At 38.2% G+C, this 25532-nt stretch overlaps 4 protein-coding genes across 9 annotated transcripts; 2 read left to right on the forward strand and 2 right to left on the reverse strand.

The window, feature by feature from the left end:
- Window positions 1-91: 91 nt before the first annotated feature.
- On the reverse strand, window positions 92-9595 carry DELTA-ADR (delta-adaptin). The gene is made up of 2 exons (XM_086638038.1): window positions 9461-9595; window positions 92-3905 (listed from the first exon to the last, which is right to left on the reverse strand). The coding sequence occupies exon 2, from the start codon at window positions 3396-3398 to the stop codon at window positions 558-560; it is 2841 nt and encodes a 946-aa protein (XP_086494164.1). The 5' UTR covers window positions 3399-3905; window positions 9461-9595; the 3' UTR covers window positions 92-557.
- On the reverse strand, window positions 4017-9187 carry LOC147563459 (uncharacterized). The gene is made up of 2 exons (XM_086666688.1): window positions 8030-9187; window positions 4017-7517 (listed from the first exon to the last, which is right to left on the reverse strand). The coding sequence occupies exons 1-2, from the start codon at window positions 9185-9187 to the stop codon at window positions 4017-4019; spliced, it is 4659 nt and encodes a 1552-aa protein (XP_086522814.1).
- Window positions 9596-10798: 1203 nt separating the features above from the next.
- On the forward strand, window positions 10799-13921 carry LOC147563460 (delta(7)-sterol-C5(6)-desaturase 1-like). The gene is made up of 3 exons (XM_086638049.1): window positions 10799-11270; window positions 12098-12403; window positions 13410-13921. The coding sequence occupies exons 1-3, from the start codon at window positions 11054-11056 to the stop codon at window positions 13700-13702; spliced, it is 816 nt and encodes a 271-aa protein (XP_086494175.1). The 5' UTR covers window positions 10799-11053; the 3' UTR covers window positions 13703-13921.
- A 405-nt stretch (window positions 13922-14326) lies between these two features.
- On the forward strand, window positions 14327-19942 carry LOC147563461 (chloroplastic group IIB intron splicing facilitator CRS2, chloroplastic-like). 6 transcript variants are annotated; one of them, XR_015224203.1, is made up of 12 exons: window positions 14523-14848; window positions 15441-15645; window positions 15789-15873; window positions 16047-16114; window positions 16369-16419; window positions 16516-16589; window positions 17448-17506; window positions 17614-17690; window positions 17923-18050; window positions 18335-18458; window positions 19569-19607; window positions 19711-19942. XR_015224203.1 is itself a non-coding variant. In XM_086638057.1 (10 exons), the coding sequence occupies exons 2-10, from the start codon at window positions 15445-15447 to the stop codon at window positions 18381-18383; spliced, it is 792 nt and encodes a 263-aa protein (XP_086494183.1). In that variant the 5' UTR covers window positions 14327-14848; window positions 15441-15444; the 3' UTR covers window positions 18384-18597. The 6 variants fall into 6 exon arrangements, 3 of the variants coding, with proteins under 3 accessions (XP_086494183.1, XP_086494187.1, XP_086494206.1); XR_015224205.1 differs by having other exon boundaries at window positions 14629-14777; XR_015224204.1 differs by lacking the exon at window positions 19569-19607 and having other exon boundaries at window positions 19659-19942.
- The last annotated feature ends 5590 nt before the right edge of the window (window positions 19943-25532 follow it).

Genomic DNA, 25532 nt, shown 5'->3' on the forward strand with positions numbered 1-25532 from the left:
TGTGAGCTAGAGAAAGAAGGGTAGAAGGGTCTTGGGATTAAGAATTCAGAAAGTTATTGGCCATCAGTTAAGGTATATGATAACAAAACACTTGGACAATAATGGCACATCAATTTTAGCAGTATTACCAGTGTCAACAAAAAGATACTTTTCACATCGTATTTCCTCACAAGTAGTATGGATATATTGCTGAAAAACGAAAAAGGAATATGAAAACAGGGGCAGGCCCCTTACAAACTTTTTGATAACTGCGAATAATCAATCTTCTGAAATCTGAAACAAATAGGCCAGCTCCATACAGTCTCTGAGTGTCCCATACTTCTTCAGTTATCTTTGAGCATGAAATACCTCTCGATGTGACTGCACTTGAGATATACCGAAAGAAAATGTGTTCTGAATGGACATTGAACAAGAATAGCTCTACGTGCAAGCTACACAACATTTTCAATACCGAATAATTCTCTTTGATCTCAACAACAGAACATTATCAACAAAGAAATCCATAAGAACAGCAGCCGAAAGCAAAAAAAAAAAGAAATCTATCACAAATACAAATATTACAAGAGGAAATCTGGGATCACAGGTGTTTGGGTATCTGCAGTTTGTCTTGTCTTAGACCTACCATGACGATGGCTCCTCTGCTTGTCTTTTTTACTGCTTTCTTCTTTCCCAACATCTTTCTTCTTGGATTTTCTATGTCTTTCTTTACCATGATTAGTGCGACTTGGGCTTCCATTTCTCACATTTTCTACTTCAGCCAAAATTTCTTTCAGTTCGGAAGCATTTCCAATATCAGGAGAGACATCTTTCACCGTTCTCTTCTCAGATGACTTAGTTTGCAATGACCTGTTCTTGGTCCAATCACCCTCACCCAAAAGAATATCTCGGACAGCACCCGAAAGCAAATCATCTTTTGAATCTTTTGATTTTCCTACAGGCAAAATAGCTTGTTCATCTCCCTCATCCAATCTTACCACCACAGGTCGTGGCTTAGAATAGCGTGGCTTGTTTTTAGAATCAACTGATTGTGATGTAAGCCTTAAAAGATCTTGCGAGCCATCAGTGAGATCGTTAATCTCATTCGCAGGCGGGTAATCATTAGATCCACTTCCATTTTTATCTGCAGCAAGATAATATAATCCATGTCTTTTTCGATGCTCAGCCAGCAGAGATGTAGTCTCCATCAACGTCTCTGATTCTCTTTCCTCTTGCAGGCCATTGCCCTTATCAGTGAACAGAACAATCCCCTGAGAAGTTTCACTAGATACAGAGAGAAGAACGTCTCCACAAATAGTATCCAACTCGGCAAGATTTTCCTTGAGCTGAATTTCATCAGGTTCCGGAACTCTTGCTTGAGCACTCATCGACACTGGGCCAAGTTCTTGGGAAAATGCCTGGTGAATCAAATCAAGAACTTTTACAACTTGCACTTCTTCTCCCTCGGGACTATCTTCCCTAACCAGCAAACCAGGTATTTCTTGTTCGAGGAGGTCAATTAGACCAATTACATTCCTTGCTCTCTCCTGTACCTCTACTTCATCACTTCCTGACAAGGGGCCTAAAACCCCTTTAATCAAAGTTAACAGGTTGGAAATCGATTCAGCATTGAAAGGGTCATTCTCTACAGAAATGGAAGAAGAGGTCTCTCCATTACGAACAATTAGATCCCCAGTGTGATCATCTTCAATCCTTGGGTTAAAATCTTCATACTGTTTTGATAATTGGGAAGCTTCAGGAAACTTTCTATCAGAGTTTATATTAAATCCTCCGAGAGCCATATCGTCTACAAATGATGAACCACTTTCTCTACGCACGAGATAAGACTGAAGACAGAAGACAAGAACTTTAAATGCAGACTGGATATACACAGATCTTATTAAGGGTGGCAAAAGATGAGTTCGTGGCTGTAATAGTGCCTCCACTAGTTCAAATGGATTCCGCGAAAATTCAACATGTTCTCCAGAAACCCAAGCAGCTGCACGTAATATACGATGCATATAAGGGTTACCAAGCAAGGCAGGATCAATGAGAAGATTACGAACAACTCGGACAAGCTCTGGTCTAACTTCTTTAACCCTCAGGCAAATGTCAACAAGCTGCCGTTCAATCTCTTCTCCCTTTTGGCAATGTGGGTTCCTAGACATATCCCCAAGTAGCGAAACATACCATTCGAAATCAACAACAACTTCATACACATTTCTACTACAAGTCAATAAGATAGAGTTCAGAATCTCGTTACAAAATTCTGGATCAGATTTAAGTGCATAACCAACCAACACATGAGTTATCTCTGCTACATTACTATCTGAAACCATTTCCATCACAAGACGTAAAGCCTCAAACTTAACATTGGGGTCGGTATCACTCAAAGATTTGATCACAACCTCCTTGTTCTCAGCTAAAGCCCAAAAGTGTTGCTTCAACCCAAGTAATGAAAGTGCCTGCAACCCAAGATATCTCAAATTGGGATCATCATCATTATCAGACAATAGTAATTCACGAATTTTCTCCACGGCAAGCTTCAATACCGAGTCATAGTCAGTCAAACAAGTAACCACAGTCCGAATACACTCAAAAATTAAGGATGTTGAAGTAGTTTTCCTCATATGTTCGGTGATCGGATCAACTATCTTTTTCGCTAATCTAGGTTCTAAAGGAGCTAATTCAGAAAATATCTTAAGCACCTTGATCAAAATCCAAATGTTCTTACATTCAACCAATATCTTGTAAAACTCAGGGGCTAAAGGAAGATATGATCTTGGGTCTTTCGAGGTAAGTTCACAGAAAACCCCAATTGCAGCAGTTCGATCCGAACTTGAACTCTCTAAATTCTCAACTAAACGTTTAAATGAAACCCTAACAGCATCTGGGTACTTACTAAAAATCCTTAAAATCACAGCTATAGCCTTGTTCTTAACATAATTTTTAGAACTAGAAAGTAATGTAAAGATTTCAGGAGTTAAATCTCTAGCAAGATCAGTAGTAGCAATAACAGATAAGCATTCTAGGGCAAGACCTACCTCAAATTGATTCGTACTAGTAAGATCCTTACGAAGTTGATTGGTAATAAGGAGAATGACATCTGTTGATTCATTGAAAGATTGAGAAGCAGCTAAATACCCAATTTTCTTTTGGTTGAATTTAGTAGAACTCATGACTTCAACGACATGGAAAGAAGCCCAAGTCATATCTATGAAATAGATGGAATTGAGGTATGTTAATTTTTCTAGGGCAATTGATTTGGTTTGAGTATCTGTTGATTTGATTTCTCTTCTGATTTCTTCCATGGATTTAGAAATGAATGTTGATTCACCACCCATTACTTGGATTCTTATACCCTTAATTAGGTCATCTAAAGAACGTTGAAATAGGGATTCCATTATTGAAGATCCCGCCATTGAAGAAGATGATGAAGAAAAATCGCCAACCTTCTTCTCCTTTCCTATGACCTTAGATGTAAAAACAGAAGTAGGGCTGAAATATCAGAAACCCTTTCTAATTTATTATTATATACCCAAAAAGGAGCAAACTTTATTAACTTTCATTCTTCGATTCTTCTTTCAATGGCTGCTAACACTGTTAGACTATCAGTTATCGTCAACAACAATTTGAAACGAAGATGAATATCTGCTCCTAAATCAATCTTCTCCGCAAAAGTTTGATGACGAAGAGTTCGATTCTAGGGTTGATTTCGGTATTTAGGACTTACGTTTTGCAAATTTGAAGAAGGTTAATTTCAACAATCTAGGTTTTTAATCAAAGATCCTGATTATGATTCTGAAAAGCGAAAAAGACCCATTTTCTTTAGTGTGGTTAAGAGGGTAATCAAGTAAGAACACTTAAAAAGAATTTCATTAGTACATAATTCAATACAATCACACTATGGTGTCAAATTTTTTTTTGAACTAAGCCTTATACATAAAATAAGAAGTTTACATTGGACCAGTTTAGCAAGAAAAGCAAAAAAAGGTCTGAAAAGTAAACAAATTTAACAGCTAAGGGCAAAACATAAAGTATCATCCAAAGTGGGTCTCGGCGGCCAGGTCATGGGCCTCCATATTCTGAGTACGGTAGCAGTGATGGACTTCCATGCGGGTCGAATTGATCCTACATTTGAGACCGTCGATGAGATGTGAGATGCGCCATGGGATATCCATATCCACGGCCGAGATTAAATCCACCGAAACCCTACTATCCGTCTCAAGTATATAAGGCGGCTTATTCAGTTCATTTGCTAGGTTAATACCTAGCTCCACCGCCTTCAACTCACTATTCAGAGGAGAGATAGCCTCAATCCTCATCTTCTTCACTCCCAAAGTAACTCCATTTGAATCCCTAGCAATTGCTGCACAAGTTGCTCCATCTTCTCTGTATGATCCGTCGCAGTTGATCTTTATCTTACCTTCTGGGGGAGGACTCCATTGATAACCCTGTTGAGATACGTTAGTATTACTTTGCATGGATAGATCTGTAACATACCTTAGTTCCTCCTTGGTTAACCACCAACATCGAAGTAAATCCAGATCCTTATTTTGGAAGAGATACTCGTTTCTTGTCTTCCACCAGAAGAAATAGAGGTTTGTAACTATATACCATTCCTGATCTCCTATTTCCTTTTTCAATAAGATATTAGATAAACACTGAATCAGATCTGTTTTGATGTGTTGGATGGAACCCAAATCTGCGAGATCTAGGAGCTGCTGGAACCTCGGACATCTTCCAAACAGATGGTAAATATTTTCATCCTCTCCAGTTACGCATAGCTTACATAGTTGTGGTTTATCTGGAATGCGTTTGTGAATGTTGTTTAAAGTTGCTAAACCATCGTTTATAAGTCTCCAAATAAACATTTGGACCTTTGGGACCATCTGTTTCTTCTTCCAAAAAATCTTCCAAGGAAAATCATTTGCCTCCTGTGACCTTACTGGATTAGTTTTGATTTCTGAATAGAAGGACTTGGCTGAGAATTTTCCTGATTCTATTGGTTTCCAGATAAGCATGTCCTCTTGATCTGATTGTTTAATCCTTGTATTCATAATTGCTTGAGCTTCCGATGCCGAGAACCATTTCATGATATTGTCTTTGTGCCATTCTTTCTCTCCCTGTTTCATGAGCTGAGAAACATATACAATATCTTGTGGGAGATTATTAGTGTCTGTTAGTCTATGATGCGCAAGATCATGGACCCAGTGGTCCGATCGAATTTTAATATGATTACCATTGCCTACAAGCCAAATTATATTTCTTTTGATGGTATCTTTCGTGTGAACTAAGGCCTGCCAAAAGTGTGATGTGCCTTGAGTCGACTCACTGGACCAAAAGTCATTATTTTTAAGATACTTAGCACTTATAATCTTGACCCAGACGTCTTCTGGTCTGGTAAGGAATTTCCATGTCATATTGGCTATGAGTGAAAGGTTAACCTCATGTATGGATCTTATACCTAGACCTCCTCTGTGTTTGGGGGAAGCAATAATGTCCCAATTAATAAAATGTAGCTTTTTTTCATTAGTATGGTGACCCCACCAGAAACTACGCTCAATTTGCTCTAGTTGATAGACTACATGTTTAGGGATCAACTGAAAGCTACTTGTATATGTACAAAAAGAGGCCAATATAGATTTAATTAGTACAGTCCTACCAGCTTGAGTAGTATATCTTTGTTTCCAACCAGATAAGGTATTTGTAAACTTGTCTATGAGCCAGTTATAACTCTGAATTCTGTTGTCTTTTTTGAGGACAAGGGCCCCTAGATATTTCTCCATGTCTGTCATTAAAGGAGCCTGAAGTTTTCCTATGAAAGCATCTTTAATACTGAGAGGCACCCCCTTACTGAAGAAAATAGAGGATTTGGTGAAATTTACCTGTTGACCCGAGAAGCTGGAGTAGTGATCCATTATTTGAATAACTGTATCAAGATTATCTATATTTGCTTTACCAAAAATAATGAGGTCATCAGCAAAAAGGAGATGTGTAATGGGGGGGGGGGCAGCTGAATTGACCTTATAGCCTGTAAATTTACCTTTGTTCTCATAATGATTAATAAGGAGGGAGAGCGACTGAGAGCACAGGATAAAAAGATAGGGCGAAAGAGGGCAGCCCTGTCTAAGGCCTCTCGAGGCCGAAAAGTTACCAACAATACTACCATTTATCTGAACATTAAAAGTGGAAGTAGTGACACATGACATGATCAAGGCAAGAATGTTGCCAGAGAACCCAGTAGCTTTTAATACAGTATAAAGAAACTCCCAGCTCACTCTATCATAGGCTTTTGCCATGTCCATTTTGAGTGAGAAGATTCCTTTTTTGGCCCTCGAGGAGTTCATAGAGTGAATAAGCTCTTTGGTTATGATTATATTTTCAATTATTTGTCGGTTAGGAACAAAGGCATTCTGGTTCCAAGATATGCATTCCTCCAAAAACGGTCTAATACGGTTAGCTATGATTTTCGTGATGAATTTGTAGACCGAATTGCAAAGGGAAATAGGTCTGAACTCCGAGGCCGTACTCGGGTTCCGTATTTTGGGTATTAAGGCTATAGTAGTGAAATTCAAATCAGGGTCTATGTTGCCTATCGAGAAGGAATGTTGGATATAAGTTATAAGTTCCGGACCAATTACCTCCCAATGGTGTTGAAAAAAGAAACAAGGTAGCCCGTCAGGTCCCGGACTTTTGATTGACCCCATTTCCATTACTACCGCCTTAATTTCCTCTGCTGATGGGACCCTTGAGATATCGGCCAGTTGGTCAACCGATAGTACCTTATATGCATTGATGACCTCCTCTGGAGGGTCAATCACCTGGTCACCTGTGAACAAATTCTGAAAAAAGTTAATGAACTCATTTTGAATTTCATCTATGTTTTTAGAAAAACTACCATCACCGAGTTTAAGCTCATGAATTTTATTCTTCTGTTTTCGACTTGACATAGCAACATGGAATGCCTTAGTATTTCGATCACCATTGTGCACCCATTTTGATCTAGCTCTTTGTTCCGATTTAGTTCTTTGAACATCCTCCAAATAAAGTAATTCTTCCTGAATTTTGCTCTCCGTATATAATGTATCATCTGTCGGCGTAAGAGTTTGTAGTTGAAGGAGCCTCTGCCTAAGAAAAATGAGTCTATTTTTGTTCTTACCGAAAGCCCTTTTACTCCACTTGTTTAATGAAAGCTTCACTGATTGAATTTTGTCCAGGAATCGTCCCGGACTTTCAGTCCACTTTTGTTGGAAAAGTTGTTGATAATCTTTGTGTTTCGTCCAGTACGTCTCATACTTGGTGACCGTATTTAAAGGTTTGCCCTCCACTAATAATTTCAATAATATAGGGGCATGGTCACTATTATATCTTGGGAGGTGAAATACACCCGCTTCCGGATAATTAGTCAACCATTCTGCGTCACAAAGGACTCTGTCTAAACGTTCTTTTGTCAAGTGATGTCTGGCCTTGTTGTTCGTCCATGTATATGCTGGTCCGTTGAATCCCAGGTCCAGGAGGTTTGCACTGCCGATAAATTGCTGAAATTGATGCAAAAAAGGAATGTTAGAGGTGCCTCCAAATTTTTCGTTGTGGTTAGATAGAGCATTTAAATCGCCTAGACAGCAATATGGTCTGTTTAACCCTTGGATTCTACGGAGTAGGTTATTCCAAAATGATGGTCTATCTTGTAAGTTAGGGGGGCCATAAATGCAGAGCAATTCCCAGGGAGGAGCTCCCCGAAAAGTAACAGTGGCTTGGATTAGGTTAATTGAAGAAAAAACAACATCAACTATAATATCATTTGACCAATACAACATTAGCCCACCACTCCGACCGGAGGAGGGAACAACATGAAAATTAACTAGATTAGCATTACTAAAGAGGGAAAGAGGAATAAAACTAGAAATTTTGGTTTCTGAAAGAAAAACAACGGAGGGTTTGAGAGCCCTCAGGAACTGTTTTAGAGTTTCTTTTGTCGGGGTGTTCCCAATTCCCCGACAATTCCAGGCCAGAATATTCATTTCGCCGTCGGCATTAGGGCTGCCGATACCCGATCATCTTTCTTATCTTGACCCTGGTTTCTTGTGGATCTTTTGAAATGTTTTGTGGCCCGGACATCCTCGAGGGTCATATCAACATCAATGTAACCCGAATGACTGCTAGTTGCTTTTCCCGAATTGCCATCTTGATTGAACGATTCCCGAGTCGACTGAACAGTATTGTGAATTCCCATCGGGATGATAGCGGTTGGTACTCCCCTTTTCCGTGTCCTACATAAATTAGACAATAGATCTCCGAAGTTAGTTTTAATAGAATAATCAAAATCATTCACTTGATCTTCCTGGTTCATAGCGGTATCATTTGGAAGATTCGAGTCAGTGTCAGGAGACAGCCCATATGAATCCAGTTCTTTGATTCTGTTTTTTGTGGTGAACGGTACTTTGAAATCCTCACTGTATTCAGGTTTCATCGCTTTAATAACTTTGGTTCTAAAGTCTTCCGAAATATCCTGTTTCAAAAGGTCATTAAAAGCAATAATAGTCGAACAGAACTTGATCGTATGGCCAATGAGACCGCAAAAAATGCAGAATCTAGGCAGTTTCTCTATACGAAGAGATATGGCTATGATTTTGGTATTGGACAGTTTCAGATAAACCACTTGTTGAAGTGGTTTTAGTATATTAAGTTCGATCCTCACTCTTCCAAAGAGACTCCATTTAGAGGCCTCCTCATTAGTAGTAGGAACGAAATTACCTATGGAACCCGCTAACCTATTAACCACCGTATTGTTAAGATGGCTCGGTGGGATCCCGTGCAATTGTACCCAAAACCAAGCCGAATTAAACTCATGATTGATTGGCATAATCTCCGGATTGCATAGTTGAATAACGATTAGTTCGTCTTGGACGACCCATGGAGCACTTTCCATGGCTAAATCAAGTTCAGTAGCGGTGGCAAACTTTATGAGAAAGACGTTGTCCTTAACCTCACTGAGATGAAATTTGTTTGGACCATGGATGACCCTAGATAATCGAGACAACGCTTGGTTGATATCTACTTTCTTAGAACTTTGGATCCAGACCACTCCAGTCTTCATAGCGTCCATCTCCCACGGTATTAGGTCCTGTCCATCCACTGTAATTTGAATCCTCTCATTTGTAGTCAATTCTGCGAACTTTTGGAGAAATTGAGGACTCGGTTCTGCCATGATAATCCGAAAATACAAAGAAGAAGTAAAGAAAATAACTCTTGACAAATACTCCTGAAGAGTGACTGGTTTGGAATTCCAGAGAAAAGCTCTGAATTCGTGAATTGGAAGATATAAAGTGGTCGTTAACCACCCATAACTGCCCGAAAAAGTGGAAAAACTAATCTAACTTCCACCGGAAACCGAAGTCACCGCCTGGAAAGGAGGATATGAAGGCCAAAGATAACTGCTCCGCCCGGCTCTTTCTCTCTCTACCGTAATCAATTTTCTAACCAAAAAAAAAAAAAAAAAAAAAAAAACTATTGTTATTTAGGTCATTTTTTTAAGTAACACTTTATTTAACACAAGGGACAATTATAAAAAAAAAAATGTTACAAGGCAAATAGATGAACAAATTGAAGAGTCATTGCAATATCTATGTCTAATAATAGTGAGAACAACCTCCCTCCCAATTACTATTATGATCGTCCTTCCTAGTCCATTTCGTCAGAGAGTCAGTTAGATCATTATTTTTTTGAGGAATATGCGTGAAGATCGTGGCTTGAAATTGAGTTAGCAGTAGCTTGATCGAAGAGACATGAGCCTTGGTTTGCCAGTGTAATTGATAGCTTGGGTTGTTGAGATGGTTGATTATAACTGTCAATATGCAGAAACTCTATGTTGTGAATGAGTGTCCATTCGACACCTTCCTAAAATAGTCTGAATTTATGCTGATCGGATATTAAATATAGAAGTGTGAGCATATAAGAATTCCACCCCTGTCATTATAAAAGATGGTGGAAAGACTTCTCCGTTCCTTAGGTCAATACACACAAAACCTAAACGTGTATTGTGTCGCGATACATACACGTTTAGGTTTCGTGTGATCCTAATATAGACGCACCATTAAGACATACTCAACACAATCGAAAAGTAGCAAGGCCACATATTTTAGGTTGACTCATACATGAAGGCGTTAGCCTAAAGGGATCTACCGCGTCCGTAGGACGCGGTGGACACTTAGTATATATATATATATATATATATATATATACTTCAACCAAGTTTGGACATGTAGTTTTTGAATTTCTAAGTGGGGTGTACTTCTTTTAAAGCAAGAATTCAAGCACAAACAACTCTCGTAAAATATAACTTTTTTCTTTTGTTAGAGATCGAACCTATGACATTTGAAACTTCTGATCAGATGTAGAATTGTTGAGGTAAACATAGATGCATCACCGCTAGAGTAAAGTCCCAAGCACAAACCAGTACTCTCACGGATCCAAATTTTCTTTTTGTAAAAAATGGGCCTTTGACATTTTTAAGTTCCGGAAGAGATGTAAAATTGTCGAGTAAAAATGGAAAATTCTTTTGCAATTTTTATTTTTTTGAGATTGGCTACGACCTACAATAGTCATTAGAGTAGTATTGATACATCCAAGATGTAGTGAGCACGATAAATGTCTAATTAAAATTCATTTAGAAACTCATTTTTATTTAGATTTCAGTGAAAAAGTGACCGTCAATTTCGTAAAAACTTGTGTAGTTTTTATTCATAATAGCTTGGCTGGTTCGACCTGTGAAGTCGAAACAAACATAACTCAAATTGAGGGTTTTAGACTTTCACAAGATAATAATAAAATGCTCAATTTTACACATTTTCTGTTCATAATACTAGCACATAGTTTTACTATTTCTTTACATTTAAATATTGTTCTGCCACATATTTTCGTCTTCTTTATTTCTGATCTTCTCTCTCGTGATAAACAAAAGATTCTCCTCTAACCAGACGAGACGACTAATTCTCTCTCTCTCTCTTAACATTGTCTTCTCCACTTCTCTCCTAGTATTCTAATTTCCCGGCAAAACCTCGCCGGAATCTGACAAATGGAAGATCATTTGCAGCTTTTTGTTAAGGAAACAAGCTTTTACAACCGTATTGTGTTAGAAAATATTCTCCCAGTAAATCTCTGGAAACCACTTCCTCATATTTTACAAACTTGGATGCGGAATTATATCGGAGGAACTTTGCTTTATTTCATCTCTGGATTTCTCTGGTGTTTCTATATCTACTATTTGAAGAAAAATGTATATTTTCCTAAAGGTATCACTTCCAATCTTGATTCTTTTTTTCTTGTTTGGATCTTTCGTTTTTATTCAAAGAATCCAATTATCAGTTGAATCTGATAGATTAGTTCTGATTTTATTGTTTTGACTTTTTTTTTTCTAGTATTTGATTTGTATTAATTATAATTTAGTACTTCTTAATTGTGGAAATGTGATACTTAATTATGTGTTTATTTATGATTTTGTGTTCTTGAAAATGGTAATGTATTGATTTAGACTAGATTAGGTCAACGTTTATTACTGATTAAATTACAAGGCAAGATGAATATTGATCTTGGTTGGGGAATTGAAGGTTATTGGAACTTATCTTGTTTGTATTTTGGTCTCACTGAAGTTTAGTAGCAAAACTCTTTTGAAATTTAGTGTTTTGAATGTGAGTTTAAGGTACCAAACTCGAGTTTATCGTGATTTTTTGAAGTGAATCTCTTTGCGTAAATAAATTTCAGGCCATGTTTGACACTTATGAATGGTGTTTGTGCACGTGAATGCATCAGAAATCACATTCCCACGGGGAATGTTATTCCTCCTTAAGGGGAAACTCCAAACTTGGGGGGTGGGTGGGTTCGCGATTCCACTTCCCTTGGAATCGTCAGTTGAATAATCTGTAGACAAAATTAATTTCTACCAATTCTATTCCTGAGCAAACCAAACAATATAGTTATGTATAGGGATTGCCATGAATCAGATAACAGGATTGCTATTCTAACGAGAAAAATTATGCTTTTGCAACTTAGGAGTTTGATGGTAAATCAATCTAAAGCTTGTATTGATGCTTATTTTATTTGATTAATTTAATGGTTACAGATGCTATTCCAACGAGACAAGCGATGCTTAAGCAAATATATGTCGCAATGAAGGCAATGCCATGGTATTCTGCACTTCCAACAGTTTCAGAATACATGGTTGAAACTGGCTGGACAAGGTGCTTTTCTAGAATCAGCGACATCGGGTATCCTGCTTACCTTTCCTATTTGGCAATCTACCTTGTCTTTGTTGAGTTTGGGATTTATTGGATGCATAGAGAATTGCATGACATAAAGCCCTTATACAAATATCTTCATGCGACACATCACATCTATAACAAGCAGAATACTCTTTCGCCATTTGCAGGTAAGTTAAACTTCCTACTAAATCGTTAATAAATTACTTGTCAGATTCGACATTGCATTTACTTCGTATAAGATATTGCGTGCGTGAAGTTACTTATGTCGACTCTTATTAGTGGATATAACTTATAAGACTAAATCACAACATTAATCAGAAGTTTCTTATTTACACCTTAGAGATTCGTCAGTGTAATTTTTTTTTATCTCTTACATGTTTGTATCTTCGAAAATGCATATCCATTAAGCAAAACCAGCACTGTCAGCACTGTCTACTACATTATATAATTTTGCCCATATGGTATAAGGTTTTTATATGGTAAAAGAAAAGAAAAGAAAAAGAAACATGCATTTCCATAAATTCATAGGATTACATCATAATAGGAAAAAGTCGATGAAATTCTTAAAATTTTGGCAGATGCCTGATATAATGATCACAGAGTAACAAAGATCTATTTTTGGTAAGCGTTGAGGAGGTTTATATGGATGCACATGTAGCCTGAAGTGCAAGTCTTAAATGATGTCTTATGTATTAGTAGATCTTGCTCGTGTTGTTAAGAAAATAGGGTCCAAGTTGATCAGTTGGTGAACTGCTGAAATCCGACCAGATGAAGTCAGTCTCGGCTTTTGATTGAATTAGATTGTAAGTTCAGGGTTTTGCTGAAATACTATTTGGCAACACCAGGCTTCCGATATCAGCTTAAATCTTCGACGCAAACAGTAGCCCAAGTCTTAGGCCTAATTACATTGTGTCGTGCTCACAGAAATCCTCGCAAGGATGGTTATCTACCTGAACCCAATTTTGCCTCCCAGAGAAGAATTCCACTTTCCTATAACTCAAAATATCATCGCCTTTTTCTCAAGCGGCCCTTTTTCTAAGTCAACTCTGATAATTTGTGTCTAGAAGTCATTCATCACATAACTTGAGAGCATATAATTCAATATTTATCGCTGTTAATCTTTCGAATAAGACATCATTTCGGTTTATTCATATATTTATTTTGTGTTGTAAGGTTTGGCGTTTCACCCAGTGGACGGAATACTACAGGCAGTGCCTCATGTAATAGCGCTTTTCGTGATACCAACTCATTTCACAACTCACATTGCTTTATTATTCATTGAGGCTATTTGGACGGCAAATATTCACGATTGCATAGACGGACAGATCTGGCCCGTAATGGGTGCTGCTTATCACACAATTCATCACACCACATATCGTCACAATTACGGTCACTACACTATTTGGATGGATTGGATGTTTAATACTCTTCAAGACCCTGTCATAGAATTGGCGAAGAACGAGTGAGTGTAACTTAGGGAGAGAGAGAGAGAGAGAGAGGAGATTGTACTAACTGTTGTGATTAAGGTGCTAGCTAATTTTAGAGATTACTGCACATTCCCTTGTTATGAAGGCATAGAAGGGGTTTGAAGCGGTTGATTGTTAAGCTGTTTTAGGGTTTTACTTTCTCAAATGTATGATTCTTCTAGTGTGTGAATGTGCATCTATAAATCTTGTTTTTCTTTATAGTTTGATTTGATCTTTCACTAAGCATGTTGTCCCTGCACATTCCCAACCCAACACTTCTTTCAGTGTGCAGCCAAAACTTATACTACAGGCTTGCAGGGGAAAAGAAATGCTAAATGGCTAAAAAATTAGAGCCTATCACAGGGAGAATGGTGATACGGCCGGCTCCAATTGGTTAGGCTATGTAGAGAGAAACAACATGATCAATTGGAACCGACCACATCACAATTTATCCTGTATTCGGCCCAAATTTTCGAATTATTTAGAATTTTTTAGAGGCAAAACATTTATTACAAAAAAGAGTATAACTAAACACAACAATATATTTCAAAAATAAAAACACAACTGAGTAAAATATGACCATTCAAACATGATATTTTACTTGAGTTTGCCCTGCTAGTTCTTGTGCGCTTTAGAATTTACAGCCATGATGCAATGCCCGGCCACTATCCCGCCCCAATCACCGCCGGGTATGTGGCCGGCTTAGATTTAGAGAGAGAAATAGTGGCCGGGCAGTTGATCATTTTCATAGAATTTATGGTATCCATAAGTTCTTTTTTTTGCATTAGCCATCCATAAGTTCTTTTGTTTGTCCAAAGACGGGGACTTTTTTTTTGTTTAAAATTATTGACTATTTACCCTTCCTGTTTCCACAAAATACCCATCTATCTTGTGGATTAAATCCACTAAAACCTTACCCACAAATTGATTTTAGACTTTCTTCATCCTTGTGAACGTCCTGTGTCTTCCTCACCTGAGTGATACCAATACACCCTTCACTGTTTTACTCCGGTAACTGGATATACCCCTTGTCAGTTCTCTTCCAGGTTTCAGCTGCTCCTGACGTCGTTTTCCAGTTAAGTTTCTGATAAATTTTATACCTCAAAAATTGGGATTTGGAAGCTAGAGAGAGATAGAGATTCAAAGGTTGGTACATTTATGAGATAATCAAATGAGAGCAACTGTTTAATATCTCTTTCTGTGAATTTTATCCTTACTTGTTATGTGTTTGTGGAATTTTTCTTCATGAGCACTGTCAAGTGATTTCATTAATATACCTCTATGATTTTTGTGTTTGGTGTGTGTTTGAGTTGAAGATGCGTTTTGATCAAACAAAATATGAACTTTAATAGTTTCACAATCTTATGTAAAGTTCTTAACTTTGCTATAGCTAATCCAAAGAGACATTTTTGATTTTTTTCTTTCTTATGAACTGCTTCAATTTTGAGGTTCTGCCCTAATTTTGATTATCATTCTATGAGATATTCCTCTTTAAAAAAAACCCAGATTCATATATTAGTAATAGAAACTTTTATCAGTTTAAGTTTATCTTGACCTTAGAATCTCAGATAGTGTTGATGTGGAAACTTTCAGAATTTCATTATATCGTCACCCGGTCTCGTTATTGTTAGGGTTTCTACTCAAAGTACTAGCTACCGTAACGACCCAGATAGTCCTTAATGAAATTGTCATAAGCATGCATATATCTATGTACTGACAAGAAGTCTTGTTTTCACAGATCAATGTTGTATTCTATTTGTGCTCCTAACACTTTCATACCATATCGGAGAAGCCCTGATTTACGAAGAAGACACCAACTACCTACTAAGTTGCGGGTATCTGCTTCATTGCCTGATAATGATGGAGTCAAAGTGGAGTACACACCATGGTTGATAGTTGGATTGGGCAACCCTGGAAATAAGTATCACGGAACTAGGCATAATGTAGGTATACTCTCTTGACTACTTCAACTTGTAATTTTATCGTTGTTTTAAGTTTTAACTTGGTTAAGTTTTCGGTGAATGAGCGAAGTAGGGATTATCTATTACCTTCTATAATTTTGTTTGACAAAGTTCTTATATATCAGGTTGGATTTGAAATGATTGATTGCATCTCGCAAAAAGAAGGGATAAAATTGAACACAATACAGTCAAGGGCTTTAATGGGAATAGGTGCCTCTCCTCTTCTATTTCATTTTGTATTAATGGATGTGTACCGTGTACGAGCAATCAATATTTTGTGGAAGTGTCAAGAAGGTTTTGCTTAGACAACACATAAATTGCATTATTGTGCTGCTAAATTCTCACTTTTGTGTATATTTAGCTAAAATATTCAATCTGTGCAGGTTCAATCGGAGAGGTACCTATTTTATTGGCAAAACCTCAGACATACATGAATTTCAGTGGTGAATCGGTTAGTTATCCCCAGTGACTTACCCTTATTTTTGCTTCATTACCGTCTCCGGTTCTCCATCTAAATTCTTGCAATGAGTTTGTATTGTGGCGATCGGGGATCCATGTGGTCATTATCTTATTTGAAATTAATGTTCTATGATCCATTTCGCTTTTGTTAATGAACAATATTTCTGAAGAATTTCATAGTCTCTGTCAGCTGCTTTAACGTTGATGTGCCCTTAAAATGACTTCTTCCCTTTTAATTATTTCAAGGTTGGACCTTTGGCTGCCTACTATCAAGTGCCTCTCCGCCATATCCTATTGGTACGTATCTAATCCGATGTTAATTATGGAAACAGCACAACTATTTCACTCTTTATTTGTCTATATATTTATGTTTTTGTCTGTTGCTCATGGTAGGTTTACGACGAGATGAGCTTACCCAATGGAGTAATGAGACTTCAACCAAAAGGAGGACATGGTCATCACAACGGGTATAATTCTGGATACCATCTATCAGCCGATGAACTAATGGTGTGTTTGGTTGCAGGATTCCTATCAAAAGTGGGATTTGGTAGGAATCATGAATCCTTGGCCTATTTGGCTACCAAGAATCCTAGGACTCTTGAATCCTAAGGATTCCTAATTCCAAAATTTGTGTTGGACCGAAATCCCACCCTACCCCCTAGGATTTGCTAGGATTTTGGATTAATAAACCTAAATTTCAAACTTTAAATCACCAAAAAAATATTTCCTTCTACAAAATAATTATTTTAAAAATATTTTTTTTCAAAAATCATTTTTTTTCCCGAAAAATCGGGAAAAAATCGTTTTTCTCAAAATTCGATTTTTCCGACAACCGTTTTTTCTAAAGAAGTGTTTGAAAATACTCAAATAATAATAAATCATAGGATTCTTATGAGTTGCCAAACAAACCAAAAAAGATTACTTGGATTCATGAATCCGTGGAATCATGAATCCCAAGGACTCATGAATCCGTGGGACTCATGAATCCACAGATTCATGATTCCGTCATCCAAACACACCATAAATGTACATACATGTCCATTATCTGATAGGTTTTGGACCTTTTGGGGGTTTTCTCCTTAATGAACTTCAACCCAAATGGCCAGATGTGATATGAAAAGCCTCAATCTGCAAGTATCTTTTAATTTTACCTCTTTCCTCAAATTGGCCACTTTGTTGAATCTTTAACCCAATTTCATCCACCTAAATATGTTATTTATATGTTGAAATATATTCTTTTGTCTATCTTAATCTCAATATGATATTGCTCTCTCTAAAGAAGTAGTGCATTCTTTTAATTGATGATATCTTAAACTTTATGATAGGCTGAAAAGCGTGATGGACCATTTGGATCGCTGTCGGGAATTTCCTCGGTTGTGCATAGGTTGGCTTTTTCAAGTTCATTAATTTAACTTGCACTTCGCAGATTAGAAAAGAAAATCTGAAAATGTTAGTTGGTGAAAAACTTGAAATATAACTCTCTTTTACTAGGGATCGGAAATCCTCCTGGCACCATGGATGAGAGAGCATTTCTCCTACAGAAGTTCAGTTTGCAAGAGCGAAAGCAGGTAAGTTCTCATATTATCATGGATTAGCAAATGTATGTTGGCATTTCTCCTACAGTAAAAACAACTATCTTTTACCACAAATTATTTGTGAACTTGTTTTAATAAGTGAATGGCTTAATCGCTTTTCATTTCTTTGGCTATTGTATATGAATGGTTTAGTCTTTCAGTTTTCAATTCACATACAAACGCTACTGAAGTAATTTATATTTGGAATTTGAATGGTATGTATCAGGTGGATAATGCACTCGAACAAGGGGTGGAGGCAGTGAGGACACTTGTTCTAAAAGGTTTCGACGACAACATCAACAGATTCAATTTGGGACAGAAGTACAAGTATCATAAAGTTGATATACAGACAAGGTGATGATGATAAAAGTGCATAATGATATATAATATCTTTACACACATACATACGTAGATCAAGTCAAACTAAGTTATTGAGTCATCTATATCTATAACCTTTAATAATTAGTCGATCAACATATGTGAAGGCAACTTTCTTATGGAGTTCGTTAGTACTTGCTTGCCCACTCTATCTGCACTTCAATGGATTGTTTTTAAGATTGAAACAACTAGTTTCTGCATTTTTTAGACCCGTTATTTTTTTGTCCGAGTTCTGAAGTTTCTCTGTTTTGTACTTTCAGACCCGGGAACAATTTCAACTCTACTAAGATTTCTCATGCCAGTAGCTAGACTTGAGTATCATGTACAGTAGCAGAAGATATGGAGATGCAAGGTTTAGGAGAAGGCATGGCTAAATCAATATTTGTAAGCGAGCCAGCTGACTGTCGTTCATGTTCTTCTGCTTTTATGTTCTCATCTGTATAACTACTTCACCACACCATCCCTAACCAAATGTTACCCTAAAGTTTCCATCCTTTGCTTATCATTTTACTACATTTCCGAATTGCTTTTTCGGTATGGGCGTAAACGCTAAACAAACGGACTGAGTATAGGGCAACTATGCTGGCTTAACAGCCTATCCTGGGGTTGGTCTAGACTGCTAGCCAGTCTAACCATGAGTTAATCAATTTACAACCATCCTCTGAGAGAGACTACAGGAGGAAGCATTGATAAGAGTAACATTCACTTCAAGCTTTCACCATCTCTGATGGTGATTCGAGGAAAATTCAACTCACCCCCTTCGTTACGAAAGCTATTAGATTACAAGATAGTACTTACAAAAATATCAAAGAATAGTGGATCAGGGAGTTCCTCCAATTGTATTGTTCTTAGAATTTACAAGTCTTCGGAGTCTTTGGGCAACCAAATCTTTTACTGTGTCCCTGAGACGACACACATAGTTTATATAAATGATAACCGAGCCCTTTCATAGTAATTCATAACGTTCTCTCTTGAATCTTGTTTTCAGAAGTTTTAACTAGAATGGAAACTCGACCAATATTTACTTCTCTTACCCTTATCTTGTTTTTCTTAATCCTTCCTTACATCACTTTAGCTCAATACACTCCCATGAGTCCTAACTGTCCATCTTTTCCATGTGGAACCCTTGGAACAATTGGTTACCCCTTCATCACCAATAGTATCTCTTCTCAGTGTGGTGGATATTTAATAGATTGCCAAACAATACCACCTCAATTTTACCTGAATAAAAAACCTTATGATGTTATAAACATTTTCTATAACAACTATACAATGGTACTTCATGATCGATCCCTCCAAACTCAATCCTGCAACTTCCAATACAATTTTAGTACACTTAAAAGATACGAATGTCAACCAACGATCGCAAGTACGGGTTCGGGTAGTGCTGGTAAAATCATTATCATCTTCTTCTTCTTTGCTATAGTTTATGCCATTCATGATATAATCATTGGTGCGGCTGGTAAAGAGCTAATTTTTTAATGCTTACTGCAGGTGGTGGTAACTTTATTTCAACAAAGACATTTAAAATAGGTAAAATATAAATAAAACTGATCCTTGTTTCGACTATGTTTCAACCTTTAGAAGTACATGTTTGCTGGTTATACTTGATTAACTCTATTGTCCCGTGTTACAGGAGCTGGAGGCGTGAGTCTAGGTACTGTGATCATGTTGGTCTTTTGTTGTATAAAGATGGCAAATAGCGATGAGGTCAAAGAAGATGAATCTAGTATGGTTGCGGAGGTCTAAGGATATTTTAGGAGATTGTTGGCTTTTCTCTTCTCTTAATTGTTAGAAATCCTAGTTAAAATATGTAAGTATTGTTGTTAATTCTAAAAGGAAACTTATATGTAGTTCCCAGTATGAAATTCCTATGTCGTTAATATTGTTTTTGAATTTTTTTCTGAAACTTGAAAGATTCCTGAAACTCATGTGGTAACATCATGATGACCATTGTCCAACAAAACTTGATCGTGATCCATACATAATTTTGTAGCATAAGAAAGTTGTATAATCCCGTGGCCAGCCCAACCTGGCTACAAACAGGCTCGTTTCCGGGGCCATCCTGAGCATTTTGCTTCAGGAGCCGACCCGTGGGCATAAATATGTATCGGTTGCTCTTCAACCTCGGTGACCAATTGAGATATATATCGGTTGGGCTTCAACCATCGATCAGCTTTATTCTTCTCAATATATATATATTTTTTCTTATCGCACCAGATCATCTTGTGTTTTATGCTATTCACTTCGGAGTGGTCCTGAAAAATACCTATCTGGATAACATTACTTGTTGCAATATAAGACTAACACTCAATTCAAGCTTTCATCATCTCTCATGGTGACTCTGGACACCATAGGGTATTGGATGAGGAAATTAAACTTACCACCTTCATTCTGATAGCTATGAGACTCAATACTATATACAGACGATAAGTGAGTCGTTTCGAGTTCTCTTATCATTGATGTTACTTTACATTATCACGGATCAAGCATGGATCACGACATGACCCGAGTCTCATACCCACGGATGACCCACAACCGAGAGCAACACATCATGGTAGACTCGGTCAAGTGATAGTTTGGATTCTCCTAGATATGATTTCATGTAATCTTTGTTGTTATTTATCTTGTTAGCAAACCTATATATACTCATGTACCTAACACTTATGAAATATACAGAGAATACTAATTCTCATTCATCTCTTCCTCTCTCTATCTCGACTTCTCTCTTTCTCTATCTCCCTCTGTTAACTCAACTTCATATGGTATCAGAGCATATTTGAATTTTTTTTTCAATGGCTTCTTCAACTGACCTCTCGGGTTCTAACCCTGCTATTGGTTCTCAATCATCTCCATTGTTTGACGTCCACCATTCCGACTCTCCAACCACGATCCTCATCACACCTCTCTTATCAGGTGACAACTATCCCGCATGGTCTCGTGCAATGAAAATGGCTCTTAGAGCCAAAGATAAGTTTGCTTTCGTCGATGGTTCCATTCCTCGACCAACCGACCCATTTGAGTCACACTCTTGGGATCGTTGTAACGATCTTGTAACGAGTTGGTTACTTAACTCGGTTGATCCGGATATTCGTCAATCCATATTATATGACGAAAATGCTGCAGCTATTTGGAAAAATCTTCATGAGCGTTTTTATCAAACTAACGCTCCCAAGATTTTTCAATTGAAGCGAGCCATATCCTTGTTGAAACAAGAAGGCTTGGATGTTTCCGCCTACTTTACTCGTCTCAAGTCTATTCAGGATGAGCTTCAATCCCTCACTTCGATTGAACCATGTATTTGTGGCCATGGTAAGTCCGTTTTAGATCGTTATAACCAAGATCGTGCGATGGAGTTCCTTCAAGGCCTCCACGATCGGTTCTCGGCTATTCGTAGCCAGATTTTGCTAATGGACCCGCTTCCGTCTATTCTTCGGATTCATAGCTTGGTGAAGCAAGAAGAGGTTCAACAGAACCTCATGGCTGACTCACCAATAGGTCCCGAAGCTGCTGCCCTAGCCGTTCCTCGTTCGGGTTCCAATCATTCTTCAAGATCCGACAAATATGATCGAACAGAGAACCCACGACCCAAACGGCCTAGGCCCTTTTGTGACTACTGTCGGTCCCATGGTCATCTTCAATCGACCTGTTTTAAGCTTCATGGTTACCCGGCTCGTCGTCAAAGTGCCCCATTGACTGCCTCGGTTCAACCATCATCTTCTGTGGCGCCCTTAGCAACATCGATGACACCTGAACAGTACACAAACATTTGTAACTTCCTGGCCCATCAACGCCCAGCAGCTTCTTCGGTTTCTGGAGGCACCTCCATGCAATCTCCCAATCCTTCCTCGGCTGAACCAACAGTAAACCTAACAGGTACGTTTTCTACAGGCACCCCCTGGATCATTGATTCGGGGGCTTCTAAAAATATTTGTTCTTCACTTTCGTTGTTCACTAATTATTTTCCAGCACCTCCCAATTACTTTGTACGTCTACCGGACGATTCAAGAGTTCGAGTTTTACATATTGGATCGATTATTTTTTCTGACTCTCTTTATTTACATGAAGTTCTCCATATCCCATATTTCAAATTCTATTTATTATCCGTCTCTCAAACTTCTAAATCCCTTAATTGTGATATCTCATTCAATTCTTCTTCGTGTGTCTTTCAGGACCGAGCGACGGGAAAGAAGATTGGACATGGTGACCTTAACGAAGACTTATATTTCCTTCGCACGGATCCTAGAATTTTTTCAATTTCTTCTAGATGTAATTTAAATTCCGATTTGTGGCATTTTCGGTTAGGTCATCCAAGTATTTCCCGTTTGAAGTTTTTAGCTAGTCAATTTCCATGTATTTCTTTTAATTCTATTAATAAAACATCGTGCGAAGTTTGTCCGTTATCTAAACAAACACGTTTAAAATTTCCTATTAGTACGTCATCTACTTCTCGCCCTTTCGAATTACTTCACGCGGATATATGGGGTCCCTTCTCTACCCTATCTACTTCCGGTTGTAGATATTTCCTGACCCTAGTCGATGACTTCTCTCGATGTACATGGGTCTTTCTACTTAGTTGCAAATCGGACACTAAAACATTCTTATCAAATTTTTATAATTATGTTAGAACACAATTTCATACTAACTTAGTTACATTACAATCCGGAAAAGGTGATATTCTTTTTCCACAATTACAAACCTTTCGTTCGGACAACGGTTCCGAATTTATGAACCATGATGTTCAAGCTTGGTTAAAAGACAATGGTATTGTCCACCAACGATCTTGTCCATACACCCCACAACAGAATGGGGTGGCAGAGAGAAAACACCGCCATATTTTGGAGGTTGCGCGTTCTCTCCGACTTCAAGCGAATCTACCACTTTCATTTTGGGGTGAGTGCGTTCTCACCGCCGTTTATATTATCAATAAATTACCAACTCCATTATTAGATGGAAAATCTCCTCATGAAAAGCTTCTTGGTTCGCCTCCTTCCTTTTCACATTTCCGAGTTTTTGGTTGTTTGTGTTTTGCTCGCAATCCACACCCAAAAACTAAACTTGACCCTAGAGCCATTCCGGGTATATTCATAGGATACCCTCACGGCCAAAAAGGATATAAAATCTTTTGTCTTCACACAAAGAAAATCATTATCTCACGTGACGTTGTATTTCATGAATCCACGTTTCCAATGCATACAAACACTAACACTTCCATGACTTCTCCAACTCATTCACCATTTATCACTATTACTGATAATGGCTCATTCACTATGCCTCGGTCAGATTTTTTTGACACTCCTGTCCGTTCCACTACAGGCACCCCCCATCTGGCTTCTCCTTCCGCTCCTCAAGAAATGGCTCGAGGCACTCCCAACGTTGTAAACACACCGGACCTGTCTCATTCAGATTCTGTTCAGCCCACTTCCGAATCTTCTCTATCGGCACCCACAGGGGACTTATTAAGTTCTCCCATTGACGCCAATCCTTCACCTCCTCCTGTTCGTCGTTCTCAACGATCACATCGACCACCCACACATTTGGGTGATTATATATGTTCGGCTTTAAAACAGTCCACTCCTTCCCTTGATAAAAACATTTCTTACCCTCTCACCAATTACATCTCTTTCGACTCATTTTCGCCTTCCCATCGCATATTTTTGGCCTCGGTTTTATCCAATGTCGAACCTCGAAATTATAATGAGGCTGTCACTTCTACTCATTGGCAAGATGCCATGACTAAAGAAATTTCCGCGCTAGAATCAAATCATACTTGGTCACTTGTTGACTTACCTCCGGGCAAACACCCAATTGGTTGTAAATGGGTCTACAAGATTAAACATCGATCTGACGGTTCAATTGAGCGATATAAAGCCCGCCTGGTAGCCAAAGGCTACACTCAAATTCAAGGTTTGGATTATACTGACACTTTTGCTCCGGTTGCCAAACTTGTTACAGTTCGCATGCTTCTCTCTATTGCTGCTATTAAAGGATGGTCCCTCCATCAACTCGATGTGAACAATGCTTTCCTTCAAGGAGACCTTGATGAAGAGGTATATATGAAACCACCACCTGGAATTTTCACTAAGGGGGAGACAAGAGTTTGTAAACTTCACAAATCCATCTACGGTCTTAAACAAGCCTCTCGTCAATGGTTCTCCAAATTCTCTTCTGTCTTAATATCTCGAGGTTTTGTTCAGTCACTTTCAGACTATTCTCTATTTTCTTACAATAAAAATTCCCTCTCCATCTATGTCCTAGTTTATGTCGACGACATAATCATTACGGGAACAAACGATATTGCCATCTCCAAGTTAAAACAATTCCTTGATACAACGTTTTCTCTCAAAGACCTTGGCCGACCCCAATATTTCCTTGGAATCGAAGTGTCTCGCTCTTCTAATGGAATCTTTCTATGTCAACGCCGCTACACATTAAACATCCTTGAAGATTCTGGCCTCACAGCTTCTCGTCCTTCTTCATTTCCGATGGACCAAAAACTGCGCCTTAATAATGAGGATGGAACTCTTCTTCCTGATCCGTCCATTTTTCGTCGCCTAATCGGCCGCCTCATCTACCTTACGGTCACTAGACCTGATATTACATACGCTGTTAACAATCTCAGTCAGTTCATGCAATCTCCTCGATCGACCCATCTCGATGCTGCTCATCGAGTACTTCGATATCTCAAAGGCTCCATTGGCAATGGAATTTTTTTATCTTCCTCTAGTCCACTACATATTTCTGGCTACAGTGACTCTGACTGGGCTGGATGCCCCTCCTCACGTCGATCCACAACTGGTTACATAACAATGTTAGGATCAAGTCCTCTATCCTGGAAATCTAAGAAACAATCTACGATTGCCAGATCTTCAGCTGAAGCTGAATATCGAGCCTTGGCTTCACTCACTTGTGAGCTTCAATGGCTCAAATATCTTCTCCAAGATCTTGGAATTAACCACTCAACTCCCATGTCCGTATATTGTGACAATCGAGCTGCATTACATATTGCTGAAAATCCTGTTTTCCATGAGCGAACAAAACACATCGAAATCGATTGTCATTTGGTTCGTGAAAAGATAAAGTCCAAACTAATTGCTCCTCGCTTTACACCAACCACACAACAGCTTGCCGACATATTTACAAAGCCATTAGGAGCTGACGCTTTTCAACGAATTCTTAGCAAGTTGGGCATTTTTTCTCCTCCTGCTCCAACTTGAGGGGGAGTATCACGGATCAAGCATGGATCACGACATGACCCGAGTCTCATACCCACGGATGACCCACAACCGAGAGCAACACATCATGGTAGACTCGGTCAAGTGATAGTTTGGATTCTCCTAGATATGATTTCATGTAATCTTTGTTGTTATTTATCTTGTTAGCAAACCTATATATACTCATGTACCTAACACTTATGAAATATACAGAGAATACTAATTCTCATTCATCTCTTTCTCT

This window comes from Eschscholzia californica, unplaced genomic scaffold (genome assembly GCF_041429995.1).
Source record: "Eschscholzia californica isolate CP2 unplaced genomic scaffold, dmEscCali1.0.p SCAF_1, whole genome shotgun sequence".
In the NCBI taxonomy this organism is placed as follows: domain Eukaryota; kingdom Viridiplantae; phylum Streptophyta; class Magnoliopsida; order Ranunculales; family Papaveraceae; genus Eschscholzia; species Eschscholzia californica.